A 16175-nucleotide genomic window follows, 5' to 3' on the forward strand; every position below is an offset into this window, starting at 1 on the left:
TGCCTTCTGAGTGCTGGGATTAAAGGTGTGTACTACCACACCCAGCTTTTGAATTGCTTAACATATAGTCAGTCCTGTTCTGGCCACTCAGGACATACCTCTGAATGAAACAGACAAAATAGGTCTTGGCAAAGCTAATGTTCATACGAAAATAATGATCACTAAAGAATACCACATTAAGCTAGGGGTGGTGGCACACACCTGTAATCCCAGCACTCAGGGAGACAGAAGCAGGTAGATTGTTATGAGTTCAAGTCCAGCCTGGTCTACAAAGCAGTCAAGGCTACACAAAGAGACCCTGTCTCAAAAATAGATAGATAGATAGATAGATAGATAGACAGACAGATAGACAGATAGATAGATAGATAGACAGATAGATAGATACCACATTAGATTTTACCCTCCGTTAAGCAATTCCTGGCCACTCCAGTTGAATGCCTCATAACTTTTGGTTGTTGCCATTCCTCTTTCTTATAATTTCTTGTTTCTCAGCACCCAGCTCTAATGTTACTCACTCTGTGAAATTTTCCTTCATCCTTGCTTTTTTCCTTCCTTATAGACAAAACAAAGTCACCCTGGCAGTATTTTCTTTATGCCTCTGTTTAGTTGTGGTAGCATTTATTAAGAGTTTTCCTTTTGTAGACCATGCCCCATTTGAGATGCCGGAGATGATGAGGTTATTAGGTTCTAGGTTTGCCTTTGAAGGGTCTCAGCCTGAGGCTGGTGTGATGGAGAACCGTCAGGAAAGCAGGCCATTCTAATACAGTATAATAGAGTATCTCCATTAAGAAATAGGCCCTGTGGAACTGTGAAATAGGAACTGTGTATGCAAATGTATGCAAATAAGGAGCATCAGTGCCTGTGTGGGAGTCGGGTATGGGGATGATGCAGGCACACAGGTATAGGAAGAGAAAGGTAAAAGACACATGTTTGTTGGAGCTAGCAGGTACTAAAGTCAGCTTGAAGTTAGCTTTTAAGTTAAGAGTCCAGAGGAAGCTGAAGTTAACCCTCAAGTCTGGACCTTGGACTTTCATTTTTCTACCATAAAGATAAGTTCATGCTTCTGTTAGGGTTGCATTCTAGAAAAATGTAACCTAGGAACTAAGTCCCCTTCTAGGCCCTACAGTTGTAAATCCCATGCCTTTCTACCTATTATTCCTCATGCTAAATTGGAATTTCTCTAATCATTTATGTCTTGTCTAATACCTGAGTTTGATATATTCTCTGTATTAAATGCATAGCATTTATTTTTCTCAGACTGGGTTTTATCTTTCAACTTTGTCTTTTCTACTTCTGTTCTGCAGAAATGTATTTCATCTAAACTATCATAAAAATGGTGCCTTCCTTCCCCATCTGTGCTTGTCGCAGCCTGCTTACACAATGCAGCTGCACGTTACTGCTCGCCCTGTGGTTTTTATAAATCTATATCCATGTTTTTGTTTCTGTGCCTTTTGTGTGTGTGCATATGTGATGCTCAGGGTCAAAACCAGGGCCTTTAGCATCCTACATGTATTCCCAGTCCCCTTTGGCTTCATAGTATCTTCATCTTTTTCCTGGAATTGTTTTCATTCTGTTATCCCTTCTTCTCCCTCCCCTCCACCCCCGCAATCCTTCATACAAGAAACAGTTTAGAGCATAAGGCTCCATATGTCCAGAATGTAGGATATAATTACTAAGGTTCAAGACTTCTTAATGACAGGCTAAGAAGAATTACACTATCTCTTTTACAGGTAAAGAGACAGGTAAAGAAACAAAAACAAAAGGAAGGCAGAGAATCATTCCCAAGGTCAAAGATCAAGTAAGTACTATATAGACAGGAAACTGGGCCCCAGTGTCCTGGTGCATTCCTAGAGCCTTTGCTAGCAGCTGCTATCTCCGGCATGCTCTAGGCTGTGATTTACTCATGTGCTTCCTGTCTAGCTGTCTGTCACCTGTCTAGCGGATAGACTAGTTGATCACCAGAGAGGGGTCCTGGAAAACAAATCAACTGGTTTTGTATCTGGTCACCTGCCTTGTTCAGTGAATCCTAGGATCTTTGCTAGGTGTCAGGGTGTTCTAGTTTGGTTTTAGATTGCTGTGACAAAAAGCAAGTTAGGGCAAAAGAGGTTTATTTGTCTTACATGTTGATCACACTTTGTCAATGAGGGAAGCTGTGGCAGGAACTGAAGGGGAGACCATGGGGGAAATGCCGCTTACTAGACTGCTTTCTCACACAACCCAGGATGCCTTCTCCCTGCCACATCAATCGTTAATCAATAAAATGTGCCACAGGCTTGCCCATAGGCCAGTCTGATAGTGGCAATTTCACAGTTGATATTCACACCTCCTAGATGACACTAGTTGACCCTTGTTTGTGTCAGTTGACAAAAACAAACAAAACCAAGTGGGAAGTGGCATTATACAGGAGGTAACCATAGGCTCTGAACAGGTGGGAAGTTGGTAAGGGGAGCAAAATAATAATAAAGTAGTAAGTGTGATTCCAGAGGTACGAAGTATAAGTGGACTAAAGGAGAAAAGCCTCCAACCCTTTACAAGGATCTCAGGGATCAGAATATACATAGCCAGCCCCCACACTAGGCCAACATTCACTTACTCATTCAACAGATGCTTACAGAATCTGTTATAAACTGACCATTAATTACACAACACTGCCCTCTCCCATGAGGGAAACTTGAGAGATCAGATTTATACATACTCTTTGGGTCCCAGGAGTACCATCATACCCTTTATTTGGCTCATCCATGTCTGTTGGTTGCTTCTTATGAGCTAGGCCCCATGGGTGGAAGAGAGGCAATGAATTGGGTAGTTTCAAACCTGAAAGTTCATAGTCCCTTGGGGGAGCTTTGCATGGTTGCTAGTAATTTTATGAGGTTGAAAGCACTCAAGTCATGAAGGAGACAATTGAGAAGTGAATAAATAAGCACAGAGTCTAGCAAAGGCACAATTGTCTCTCACTAGAAAGTTCAGTGAAGGCTTGTAAGCAGTGTGGCATGGGCAAGGAGAAAGAAGCCTTTTCTCTACACACTTTAGCCATTGCTTCATTTCATTCTCACCACAATCCTCCCGAGGCACGGAATTTCTAGCTTCGTTTACTGTGGGGGGGAAAACAGACTTTCTGTGTGGGAAAAATGACTTGCCCAACACCCAGCTTTGTAGTAGAAACTAGACCCAAACTTAGGCACCTCGTTCCCAAATTGTCCCCCTTCCTTCTGCCCGACCTCTCATAGTGGTGACTCCAAGGAAACCTTTTCATGGGACACCTTGATCCCAGTCCTCCTCTCTGCCCCTATCTTCTTTATATTCTTCCCACACTCTTCCATACCTCAGTCTCAGTCTTCATGTAACTACCTTCCCTCAGCTGGGGGTGGGGGGTTGGGGGAAGAAGCTCGGAGAGTCTCACATTATCTCAAGCTGGCCCAAAGCAATTTTTTTTGATAACTAAAGTCTATTGAAGAAAAATCTCCAGGAGTTCACAATTTAAGAGACTCAGATCTTTAGAAAGCCGGTCCAGAAGTGAATTTTAATGGATGAGCTCAACCAGGTCGACAGGGTCAGAAAGGATATTTTATGCTAGAGCAACACCAAGCACTCAGAAAGCTGGAAACACTGCTTACCGTACAACCTTGCATGTCTGAGGGGGCAGGACTGGCTAGGCTGGAAAGGGGAGGGCAGAGAGGCCAAGGACCTTGGAGAAGAGGTTTTAAGAACAGGCTGGGGCCTTGGGCTCAATGGCAGAGCACCTGCTCAGTGTGTGGGAGGCCCTGGGTTCCATTTCCAGCACAGCAAAACCAAAATAAAGCTAAGGAAAAACAAGGAAAGCCTGTGGCTTTCCCATGAGAATCCAGGGAGAGAGAGTGGTGGTGGTCCAGGTTGGATACAGTACAGGGATGGGCGAAAGCAGTCAAGTGTAGGCCAATGTGAGTTGGAATTTTTCCTATCAAATGACCACTAGAAGTGTCTGACAAGAAGAAAGGTCCTGGGTTCAGGATGAGGTCCAGGCTGCACTGGGTGGTCCCCTTGTTGTGCATTTCCAGACAACAGCAACTGTTTGTTGTTGAATTTGCAAAGTAGTTTTCTGGTTTTGTGGTGGTTTTTTGTTTGTTTGTCTTGAACAGAATTTCTTACTTTCTTACCACCTGTGAACATCAAAGGATTTTCATCACAGAAAATCAACAGTAGCCTCAGAATTGACTATCTTCCCAAATATGTTTGCTTTGGCCTGCACATTGTTACAAAATGACAGATGAGTTGCTCATGCTTAAATAATCCGATTTCATACAGGAAAAAAAAAAAAAAAAAGGCTTCTCTTGAAAAAGAAGAGGGGAGGGTGAATCTGACAATGTTGACTCAGATTTCTGCAGGAGAGCAGTTGGGGAGGGCTGAACAGGAGCGGCTCCTACACACACACACACACACACACACACACACACGCTTCCCCCACCCCCTCCCCACCCCCCATCTCTCTGGCATCCAGCTTTGTTCACTCCCACAGCTTGCCCAACTCCTGCAAAGACCTGTATTTGCCAAGCTTAGCTACTTATGTGGGCTTCTGCGAGGTTTGACACCAGACTTTGACAAAGACTCGTAAATCCAGGTGATAAATACGATTTTGTTGGGGTGCCAGGATTGAGCTCAAGCCCTTGCACAAGCCAGGCAAGTGCTCTACTGCATCAATTCTCCTTCATCTTTACTGGTCTACGAGCCAGTTCCCTGAGTGACAGGCGATAAATTTAACTGTGGTTAGGGGTCTGGACTCCTCTGAGGATTATTCTGAAATCAAGAACAATTTGATAAAGAAAAAAAAAAAAAAAAAGCCCAGGTCAGACCCTGGAGGCAGAACCAAACCCACTTCCTAATCTCTGCCTGTCCCCATGCATGTGCGTGCATGTCTGTCTGTATCCATGCATGGGCATACAGGGTGTGTGAACTGTCTTTCCTATTGCAGCTGTCCCTGAGGGAGACTTCCTTCCCTGCCCCCACTTCAGTGGAGGAACCCCTCCCCTGGGCTCAGCATACCCTTCCTCCTGATTGCTCCCAGATAGGGTAAGGCCGCCCATCTTTCTCAGCTCTCCTCCTCAAACCTGCTTGTTTCTCTTGGTGATAGGGATAGCTGAGCTTTCTCAACCTATTAACAATGGTCATCATAGAAAATGAACAATATATGCAAGCCCGGTGCCCTTGCTCTCCCAAACACATTCACAAGCATTTTCTCATTAGATCATCAAAGCCTTTCCATAGATGAGATCCACTCATTGCCTGCATTTCACAGAGAGAAACCTAGGCACTGTGGTGAAATGCTAAGTAATTTAAGTGTCCAAGTCCACATGGTAAGCATTCTCAGTTTCTCTGTAGTGACTGCCCTCAAGGCTGGCACTGGAGTAAAAGCATTGCCTTTGCTTGCTTTGTAAGCCAGAAAAGCTTTGTAAGCCAGACACTCCCTGCACCCCACGCCCCACGCCCCCAAGCCCCGGCCCTGTTGCCTGCCTTCTCTTAACTCTACTTTACTGCTTGCCTATCTCCTCCTTTTCACAGCCAAGGCCTTTGGAAACCTTGCTTGTGTTTATCTTTTGCACTGCCTCCCTTTCTCCACTGCCTTCCTTTCTTCCATACATCAGTAGTTAGTTCTCCCCTCCCCTGGATGTGACTGTTATTTCCTCATGGCCTGTTGGAGGTCTTCACCCCACCTGACTTCCCAGTTCTCTGCTCAGGCACTTTCCTAAGCTTTGTGTTCCCTTGGGGTACCTCACAGCAAACTGGGCACTCTCCATACTCCTGTTTACTTCTCTGCAATTAGTTTCTGGTCTTGCTTTGGTTTCTGGGTTTTGTTTTTGTTTTTTGCCTTTTCTCTCTTTTATTTTTTTTCCTTCTCTACTTCCTTTTCCCCTCTGACTGGGTTCTTACATGAAAGCCACAGGCCCTAACTGTTTTTTTGTTTGTTTAGCTGCATTTTGGTTTTGCTGTGCTGGAGATGGAACCCAGGGCCTCCAACATACTGGGCAGGTGCTCTGCCACTGAGCCCAAGGCCCACCAGCCTGCTCTTGAAACCTGTTCTTCAAGATGTCAAGGTTTCTTCCCTCCCCTTTCCAGCCTAGCCAGTCCTGTCCACTCAGCCATACAAGGTTGTGTGGTTGAAACAGTGTTTGCAGTTTTTAGTTTCTCGGTTTTAAACGGGCCCTTGCGGCTTGCATTGGTTTATGCAGTACTCCTTTCTTGCTGTCCCATTGCCAGTCTCTTTCACTGGGACCAATTTTGTCAGACTTCCCTTTCTCAAGCTCAGCTCTGGTCATGATGGTGTAAAGGTCAGAAGATGACTTTTTCTCCTAGTCACCTAGAGTTTGAAACCATAGTTCCCACAACCCCACCTCCACCCCTCATAGCAATACTGTGCAGAAGCAAACATTGTCTTTCCTGTGGAGCCTCACTCTGGGAGTCCCAGATGCAATCTTCCCCTTCCTGAGACTGATAGTTTCTTCTTGTGCTCCTCAGTGTCCTCCTCAGTCCCATAACTCTTTCTGTTTGAACTACTTATTCTTCTCTCCATCATTAAACTCAGTTAACCCCTCAAGCCAGACTTATCCAGTCCAAACTTGGTTTCCTCACCACTTTTCCTAAAATGTGAGCCCCCCTACTCTGAACTCTATTAAAACAAAGACAACTGCCTTTCTCATTTGATCCATGCACTCCTCTGTTAAGGGAGGATGTTGCCCCCACTTTACAGATGAGGACTCTGGAGCTTGGGGGAGTAGAGGAACTTGCTTATTACACAACAAGGCAAGACAGAACCAGGATTCAAACCAGGTCTGTCTGAGCTGAACCTGGGATTCTGCTGAATTAGGATTGGGTTGAAATGGAAAGCCCAGGTCCTGCCTCCCTGTTCTGTTCACAGCAGCCCCATTTCTGAAACAGAGTGTCTTGGTCCTCAGAGGTAGGATGCACAGGACACAGAGGTCTTGGTGGGCTCGTGAACAGTACTGGGGGAGGGCTCCCTACACCTTTTCACTCTTCTGACTCCCCACTGCCCTTGTATCCCTCAGGGAGATGGTGTCTTCAGGAATGTACAAAATGGACAATGGCAGGCCTTGCCTCACCAACTGCTTTCCAGCAAAAAATCTCACTCGGATACCAGAAGAAGGTGAGGTGACTTCTCCAATCGCTGCCTTTTCTCCACACCCAGCTCCTCCTGCCTTGCACGATTTTTCTCATTTCCTCCTACACCACTCAGTCCTGTCCCCTCCAAGCCCTCTTTTCACAGGAGCCTCATAGGCCTTCTGCAGTATGTGTTTAAGCACAGTGGCTTCTGTTCAGTGGCCTCTGATTGCTGACACCCATAGAGGCACTCCGTGTCACTCACAGTCAAACCCAACCCTTCATCTCTGCCACAGCCCCTTTCCTTTATTCATGTTTCTTTCCTAGGCTGCTCTTTTCACAAAGCTCTTTGGTCTGTTTGGAGTACTCCAGCCTTCATTGAAGTTAGCAAAGGCTTCCAATCCACGAAGCCCTGCCCTCCCCCCACTTTTACAACAAACCATCTTATGACCCTTTAGTCTTATGCATGTTCCCCCATTTCTCCTGTCAGATGAGAAATCAAGCTCTGTTCAGCTCCTAAGTGAAAATGTTTATACTTCTCTGGTAGTTTTCAACTATCCACCTAGTTAAAAACTCCCCTGGAGGAGGGACTTCTAAACCGAGCACGAGTGGAACACTGCCTAGAAGTTAGGCACCTCTGTTGCTTTGGATGGTCGAGAGAGTAGTACACCTTGTTTAATCTTTGGCTTTGTGACTTGTTGCTACTCTACGTATTTTCTTTTCATCAGTGGGGGTATTGACTTGTCAATGCCCAAAGCATGAGTAATGAAAACTATATCTGTGCATTTACACACCTAAATACTGTATTTTTTCATAAATATAGCCCTGATAAGGTTTAATTTATAAACTAGGAAGAGCATGAGATTAACATACAGAGTTAAAACAGAGTTCTAGTCAGCTAATAGTAAGTAGAAAAATCATATCAATATGCTGAATGAATAAGTTATTGTAAATTATTCTTTATTTTTGGAATTCTACTTCATATTTTTAGGCCACAGTTGAGAACTAGCAACCAAAATCACAGAAAAACCTTGAATAAAGGGGACCACAGAGCCAGGTGTGGTGGCACATGCTTGTAATCTCAACAGCTGTAGTGAAGTTAAACTCAATAACTCATGAATCAGTAGGAGTGAATTTAAATCTGTTTGATCCTATATATAGAAAGTTAGTGTAAGTATGGCACGGTGGTCCATGTCTTAATCCCAGTATTTGGGGAGGCAGAGGCAGGCATATCTCTGTGAGTTTGAGACCAGCCTGGTCTACAAAGCTAGTCCAGTACAGCTAAGGCTACACAGAGAAACCCTGTCTTAGAAAAAAAGGGGGGGGGTGAGGGTGGGGCATATGGTGAGGTGGAGTGGGGGTGGGAAAACCACAGAATACATAGGATACAACTCTAGCCTAGGCTTCAATTTTTTGAGGGGTATAGTAAATAGAGACCGATCGATCACAGGGCCTCACACATGACAGGCCAGGGCTTTCCCCCTGAGCTACATTCCAGCCCTGTTCCCTGCTTCTCCCGGGTGATTTCATTTTCCACTTAGGTGTCCTTCCTGACCATCTGCTTGCGTGAGTCCTTTAAGGAAACTATCAGTATGGACTTACGCTTTCTCCCTCTCCCTCAATATCTCCCTACGCAGACAGAGAGACAGAGTCGGAGACAGACAGACAGACAAAGGAAGGAGGGAGGGAGGTGTTACCTGCATGTATGGATACACTCACTCACTGAGAGCAAGGAGGCATAGAAGTAGCGAAGAATCTCCATGCTGTTCAGGTTTTGGCTTCTAAATACTATTCTCCAACGAAAGGAGTGATAGCTCCCCAGAAAAATAGAAATTCACAGGTCTGAGGCAAGGAAAAAAGAATTCAGGTTGGACCTTAAACATCTGTGGTACCAGAAAGTGAAGACATGCTCAGAAAAACATTGAGGGCGGGTAGGAAGGACGCAGGAGCCAGATGACATAGCCAAATCTGGGACAACCTAAACAGGGAAATAAATAATGGCAGGATTGGGTTGCAGACCGTGCAATAAATATGCATGAGCCCATGATGATATAAATAAACATTTAAGTCAAGAAAAAAGTGGGGGAGAAGAAACATCCTTTTCTTGTGGTAAAAATCTCATTAATGAATAGAGATTACAAGAGGGAAACATAAAATCACTATTCAAATATGACAGCAATATTTTTTTTGCAGGTGAAACCCACTTTTGGACAATATGTCAGTCAGGATTCTTTAAAGGAGCGTGGCTAGTAGGAGACAGGTGGATTTATAGATGGACAGAGAGATAGACAAGTAGGCAGGACAGGAATTGGCTCTGTGGCTGTGGAGACTTAGGTAACCCCTGGAGAAGAGCTGATGCTGAAGTGAGTGCTTGCTTGTTCGTTTGTTTGTTTCCTGGTGGTGAGGATAAAACCCAGTGCTTTGCACAAGATTGGTAAGTGTTCTACCACTGAGCTACACCCCAGCCCATTAGTCTTTTTCTTGTGACTGCGTCTCTCTAGGTAACCCTGGCTGTCCCAGAACTTGCTATGTAGAGAAGCTGGCCTTGAACTCACAGAGATCCGCCTGCCTCTGACCCTTGGAGTGCGGGGATTAAAGGTGTGCGCCACCATGCCTCACCCCACATTGTAGTTATGAAGCAGGACTTCCTGCTCCTCTAGGAAAGCTCAGGTTTTGCTCCTTAAGTTTTTCAGCTAACGGAGTGGGGTAAGGCCACCCACATTAACAAGTACTTCTCTCACTAACATCAGTTCATTATAGACACTAACTGAACCTACCAAGTACTGTCACAACAAAACACAGCGTTTGAACAGTTGCAGATTGCAACCCAGGGAAGCTGATACACAGCTACTTGGGATGCTACAAAAAGGGGGTAGAAGTATGAGAAAGGAGATATTTGAACAACGTTCTAGGTAGAGTTATTAATAACAAAGGTAAAAATAGGAACTTCTCAGTAGTGAAAGCAGGCAGACCCCATTCTGCATGAGTGATCAAACTTAGCATTGTAAGGCTGGGGCAGTGGCCCAGTCGGGAAGAGCACTTGCAGCAAGCATCAGGACCCATCCCCAACCTTGTAAAAGCTAGGCATGGCCTTACACACCTGTTACCCCAGATTTGGGGACAAAGACAGGGGAATTTCTGGGGTTTCCTGGCTGGCCAGCATGGTTTTCTGAGGTAGAAAGTAACAGAGACAACCTCTCATATCGTGTACATGCACAGCTGCACACATGTGAACATGCACTCAACACATCATGCACGAGTATACCACACACACACACACACACACACACAATAAACACTGTATCACTCAGAAGGCTGGGGCAGGAAGATTGTGAGCTGGAGGCCAGCCTGGGCTGCATAGTGAGAACCTGTCTCAGAAACAAGTTACAACCACCAGAAATAGCGCAGAACGAGTTCCCTGAAATGATGCACAGAGCAAGGCACAGCTTGTTTTTGTGGTAGCTGGCCAAGTTTAAAGCGTCTGTCTGATCATGGGAAAGCATCAGACAAGTTCACACTGGGGGAGAGCTTATTCTGAATACTTTAACATTTAATGTTTAACTGACAAGTGCTCTTCTCAAGTGTCAAGCCAGCAGAAGGGAAAAGAATGGAGGACTGTCTTTCCAGCTGGAGCAGACTAAGGAGCCACGGCAGCTGCGTGTGATGTGAGATCCTGGCCTAGATCCTGGGACGGAGGGAAGACATTAGTCGGGAAACTGCCAAATTTCAAAGTAGGGCTGACATTAGTAGCTGCTGTTACATCAGTGCTAATTGCTCGGGTGCAGTAATTGCGTGCCTGTTATAGAAGGGCAGACCATTAGGGAAGCTGGGTGAAGGCAATGTGGCAATTTATACCATTCTTACAACTTTTCTAGAAGTCTAAAATTATCTCAAAATGAAAAATTATAAAGAAGAACAAAACCAAACAAAAAAAAATCCTCCCTTGATCCCCCTTTTGCTGAAAGGCTCTGTTTGGCCAAAGCACATTTTATGGTCTGCTTGTCCTGACCCCTCCAGCTTCATCTCACACTGATCCCCTGGCACATCTGGGCCTTTCCTCTTGACCACTCTGAGTTTTCACAACAACTCATTTTGTTATCTTTAGGAGTCCAGGATATGAAGAGTAAGACAAGGAGTACCAAAGTCTGTGTCCTAGATGGGACAGCTTTGGTGGTGGTCACCAGACTGCCTGGCCCACAGCAGGAGTGGGAAATGCCCCACATGGGACCAGGGCAAGCTGAACTGGCAGCAGTGTCGAGTGTAGGGCCACAGCACCTCAGATATTACTGAACTTTCGGAGATCAGGCCTTCTGTTGTGTTCATTCCCATAACTGCAGCTCTCAGCACAAAGCAGAGGTCCACAAACATCTAAACAGATGACTATGTGGGTTCACTAAGTCATTCACGTAGCAGCGGTCATGGTGGTAAGTTCAGTGCAAGCCATGGGGACATGAAGATGAGTTAGTCAGATGAGGCCCTGCTGCTACAGAGTTTCTATCCCAGAGGGTATGTGAACAACAAATGAGTAAATGAATAATATAATTACAGATTGCAATTAATGCCATGGTTAGATTAATTGTGAATGTGAAAGAGAGCAGATTGCAGAATGCCACCATGATTTTAAACGAACTTGCTATGAACTTCATGATCATTTTCTTTTCTTAGATAGGGTTTCATGTAACCCAGGCTGGCCTCATACTTACTGTGTAGCCAAGGAGGACCTTAGATTCTCCTGTTTCCACTTTCCAAGTGGTGGGATTACAGGCGTGCTCTACCATAACCAGTTTTATACAGTGCTGGGGGCAGATAAACTGAGGTCTCCATTCGTGCTAGGCAAACGCTTGGCCAACCTGAGTCCCATCCCTAGCCCTCCCAGTCTTCCTTTGGCTGATGCATGGAAGCCAGGTCACACACAGGCCTTCCCAGGAGCTGACTAGTCGGGGAGAAACTGGCTAGACTGAGACAGTGAGCGAGGAGGAGGACATCACATAACAGGAAGGAGCTGATTTTGTCTCTTAGATGAACAGTAGACTTAGGAGGCACACATTTGGAGATAAAATAATTTGGAAGCCATGTGATTTTCCCTTGCTAGCCCTTTCCTCTGTAAGCACTGAGCTTAGCAGCTGCTTGAATGAGACATGTATACAGACACCATCCAGCAGTACAGAGTATCTGAGTGTTAGCACTCAGGAGCTATTGGGGCTTTAGCATTAGAGAGAAATAGTGCATATTCATACCATTGGTTTCGGAGGAGGTTGGCCCTTCTTACTGGTCTGATCTTCCCCACAGGCCGAGGACACTGGTTAGTGGCTCGGAAAGGCAATATGAAGAATGTGGGTAAGGTGCCCACCGAAGTTCAGGAAAACCCGAAGAAAGTATCTTTTGAGATTGGATTGAAGAAAGCATCTCGGCGGGATCACCAGGCAGAAGTTCTTGGACACACCTTGGACCGGCCTTTTCTGGTGAGAGTTAATGCATTCCTGAGTGGTTGGCAGCATTATCTAAGGCTAGGGGAGGGGAGGAGTGAGGATCCTCCTTCTTTGCTCCTGTCTGACTAGGGCGAAGGACCACTACTCCTATCCCACTCCAAGCTATGAGAGTGATGGTGGCAAACTGAGTGTGGCTGACGGTGAAAGAACCCTGGCAATTTCCTTTAAGACATGGGAAGCCTTTCCATACACCCTGTGAGACAGGCCCAGTGTTGCCATCCTTACTATATTGTTGCCACTGGTAGAGGGGAAAAAGAGACCCCACATATAGCCAATAAATGGCCAGACCAGAATTAGAACCCTGATTACTGACTCTAAAAGTTGTACCTTTATATTCTATAAAATGGCCAGACATGGCATGCACCTTGAATCTCTGTACTTGGGAGGCAGAGACAAGTGGATCTCTGTGAGCCTACATAGTGAGATCCTGGCTCTAAAACAAAAAATACATTATATGAAGTGAAAAGTCTTTTGTGAGCTGGAAAAGCAAGTGTTTCATCAATAAAGGGAGACTGAGGACCCTATGCCAGTTCTGAGGTGGAACGAGAGAGTCCTGTGTGCCATGCTGTGCTCTGCTCTGGGGTGACTTCTCCAGGAGCAGGTGAGACCAAGGAGGTCTCACTCCCCCAAAGCCTTACACCTTTACCCTTTGGTTTTAGCGTCTTCCTGGAAGCAGGAGGATTCATCTCTTCAGAGAAGGCTGGGTGCTGGGTTGGAGAGCAGCCAGGCAGTTTCACATCTGCTCCGTGCAATGCTTCAGTAGCTTGGCAAGCAAAGATGGATTTTGTAAATTAATATTAATGGGCAGCGTGGGTTCTCATTGCTCCCAAAGTAGAACTCTGGTAGCCCCCTCCCCCGCTTGTTCCCACATTCTGCTTGTGAGTCCTAAGCTATGTTTATCAGAGGTCGCAAGAAAGCGTGCTTGGCTCCACCTCACCTCACTGAGCAGCACAAGCTTTCGGCAGAGCCTGTGGCGCTTGTTTCACTGTTATGACCACTGCTAGTTGAGAACACAGAGAACTGAAGCAGCGTCCAGAGGTGGAGCGGACCGCGTCACTGCACAGTGCTCTTTCCTCCCTCATTTTCAAGTACAGTTGACCTGCATAGCCACTATTCCTCAGCCACGGGTCCAGACAACCACAAACTGAAATGTTCACAAGACAAAGCAAAAGTTCTCTCTCGGTACTACACATGTGCATACCTTTATATTTCTATTCCTTAGACAACCATTTTCATACTATTTGTACCGCATGAGGTATTATCAATAACCCAGGGATGGTTTGAAGTGCGTAGGAGGATATACGTAAGTTTTTTTTTAAGTACCACACCATTTTAAATGATGGCCTTGAGGGCTGCAGAGAGCTCAGTGGCTGATAACATTAGCTGCTCTTCTATAATACTCAGGTTCAATTCCCAGCACTCACAGATGTTTAGGACTTCTGTAACTCCTGGGGTCTGAAGCCATCTTCTAGCTTCCACAGGTATCAGGCACACAAGTGGTGCATAGACATATAGGCAAACACCCAGGTATAGAAAGTAAGGTTAATTTTTAAAATTACAAATGAGATACTCAAATGTCCCTGTTTTCGTATCCTGGTGTTTCCAGCAGTTGTGGCCCCACATTTAATTGGCTGCTGTTACCTGCACTGCTGCTTAGGGAAGAAAAAGCAACGAGAATGCTCTTCAGAGTAATGCCAAAACAAGTTTGCTGGTTTGAACTAGTTTGAGAGTTACATGGCTTGTTCAATAAGAGATGATGGTGGCCCAGTGGTTCCAATAGCCAGGTGGTGGTGGCACACACCTCTACTCCCAGCACTTGGGAGGAAGAGGCGGGCAGATCTCTGTGAGTTTCAGGCTAACCCGTTCTACAGAGTGAGTTTCCAGGATAGCCAGAGCTACACAGAGAAACCTGTCTTGAAAAACAAAATGCAAAAAAAAAAAAAAAAAAAAAAAAAGTTGTAGCAGAAGAGACGAAAAGAAGATAGAAGATAGACTTGATGACTGTTTGATAGAAGTTCCAGGACTTGGTAATGGTGGGAGTGTGGACAGGGGTGAGAGGCAAGAAGAGAGAATAACCCCAGGTTACTAGCTTGCTGACCAGTTAGTTTGTGCCAACATGGAGGTAATATTACCCAAATGATATGTTTGGGATCTGTTATATAATAGTTGTGGAGCAGCACTATAGCTCAGCCTCCTTTCATCTTTCTGCTCTGTCATTCTCAGCCTGCTGACTTGTCCTCTTGGGCTGACCCCCTTCATCATTCAAAAATGGCTGCAGCAATTCTGATCATCACACACACACAGAGGACAGCATCCAGAGGTAGAGAAGGGGTTACCACTGTGCCGTGCCTGTCTTTAGAAGAAAAGGCATCTCTAAACTGGTCACCCACCCCTCTCAGCAGCCAACATCTCGCGGGCCTGACCTGTACATTCAGTCGTTGGTTGGAGGAATGAGGCCTTGACAGTTGTCTGGGACAGGTTAAATCTTGTTCTTGGGGCTGCAGTGAGAACATGTCCACTTTAAGGACGGTGAATGACCTCGTGTTCTCTAGCAGGGACAGTGTAGATGAGTGTTTATTGGAAATGTTGTCAACATCTGGCACATTGATCTCTTCTGTCTTCTCTTCCTTTCTAAGTGGGTCAGACATACTGATCTTTCAGAAACTGCTGTCAGCCCTACTCAAGCCACACTCTTGTTCAGAGCTAGTGTGGATCCGCATAGTTTCACAACTCCCTCTCTAAAAACACCTTGCCTTCCCCTGTCTGGAAGGCCTTGGCTCCCCCTGCCTACTTTATAGGATCATCTCCTGTTCTGCTCTTAGCTCTCAGTTGGAAAAATCACTTCAAGTAAATGTTTTCTCCTTTAAGGCTAAGGTTGGGCCCTCCTCTTTCCACATCCCACGGGTTCCTGAATTTCTCCTTTAAAAAAATCATTACATTTCTAAGTACTTGCCATTTGGCTTCCCGCTAAGTGGGCACTCTGTGAACGTATAGAAAGCGCCCGCTGCTTCCCCGCTGTCTTCTCTGAGTCTGATTAGAGTGTCTTCATAGTAGGCACCATATGGGATGGACTGGGACAAGGAACTCTGTAGCACTGATATTCTAAAGCTGGTCCTGATATTGTGGACAGTGACATAAGGCAGACGGATGTGGTAAATAAATAGTATTGGGCTAATAACGGTTATTAGCCCTCTAATTACTACAGTGGTATTATTTAACCCACTATCACAAGCAATAATATACAGATACCTGTTAGACTTTGTAATTGCCTTATTTCACCTTGGGCTGGTCAGATAATTCCATCTACACTATGATATATCTCAGAGCTCGAATCCCATTTATCTGCTTTGATCATTCTTAATTGGGCTGCCTCCTATCCTTAATTCCATAAATACTTGCTTATCCTTCATCTGGATAGATCCTTTCCACATCATTCTTGGAGTCCTTCCTCCTGGCCCATGTAGTTTCTTTTCCATGCTAACCCATTGTGGCTTACTCCTCTCTTTTCTCTTTCTGTCTCTCCCTTCACCAAGATCCTTTCTGTCCCCCAAAGCCTGCAAAGCTTGGCCACCCTGCCGTGTCCACCTTGTCTGCAGGTTT

The 16175-nt window shown here is 45.4% G+C and overlaps 1 protein-coding gene across 1 annotated transcript in view; it reads left to right on the plus strand.

Moving 5' to 3' along the window:
• The first annotated feature begins 7038 nt into the window (after positions 1-7038).
• The window catches only part of Xrra1 (X-ray radiation resistance associated 1), a 69762-nt gene continuing 60625 nt past the window's right edge, over positions 7039-16175 (plus strand). Inside the window, exons 1-2 of the mRNA XM_021658994.2 lie at positions 7039-7132; positions 12376-12548. Of these exons, the coding sequence (XP_021514669.1) occupies positions 7039-7132; positions 12376-12548 (267 nt within the window). The remainder of the gene's footprint in view (positions 7133-12375; positions 12549-16175) is intronic.

Source organism: Meriones unguiculatus, chromosome 14 (assembly GCF_030254825.1).
Source record: "Meriones unguiculatus strain TT.TT164.6M chromosome 14, Bangor_MerUng_6.1, whole genome shotgun sequence".
Classification (NCBI taxonomy): domain Eukaryota; kingdom Metazoa; phylum Chordata; class Mammalia; order Rodentia; family Muridae; genus Meriones; species Meriones unguiculatus.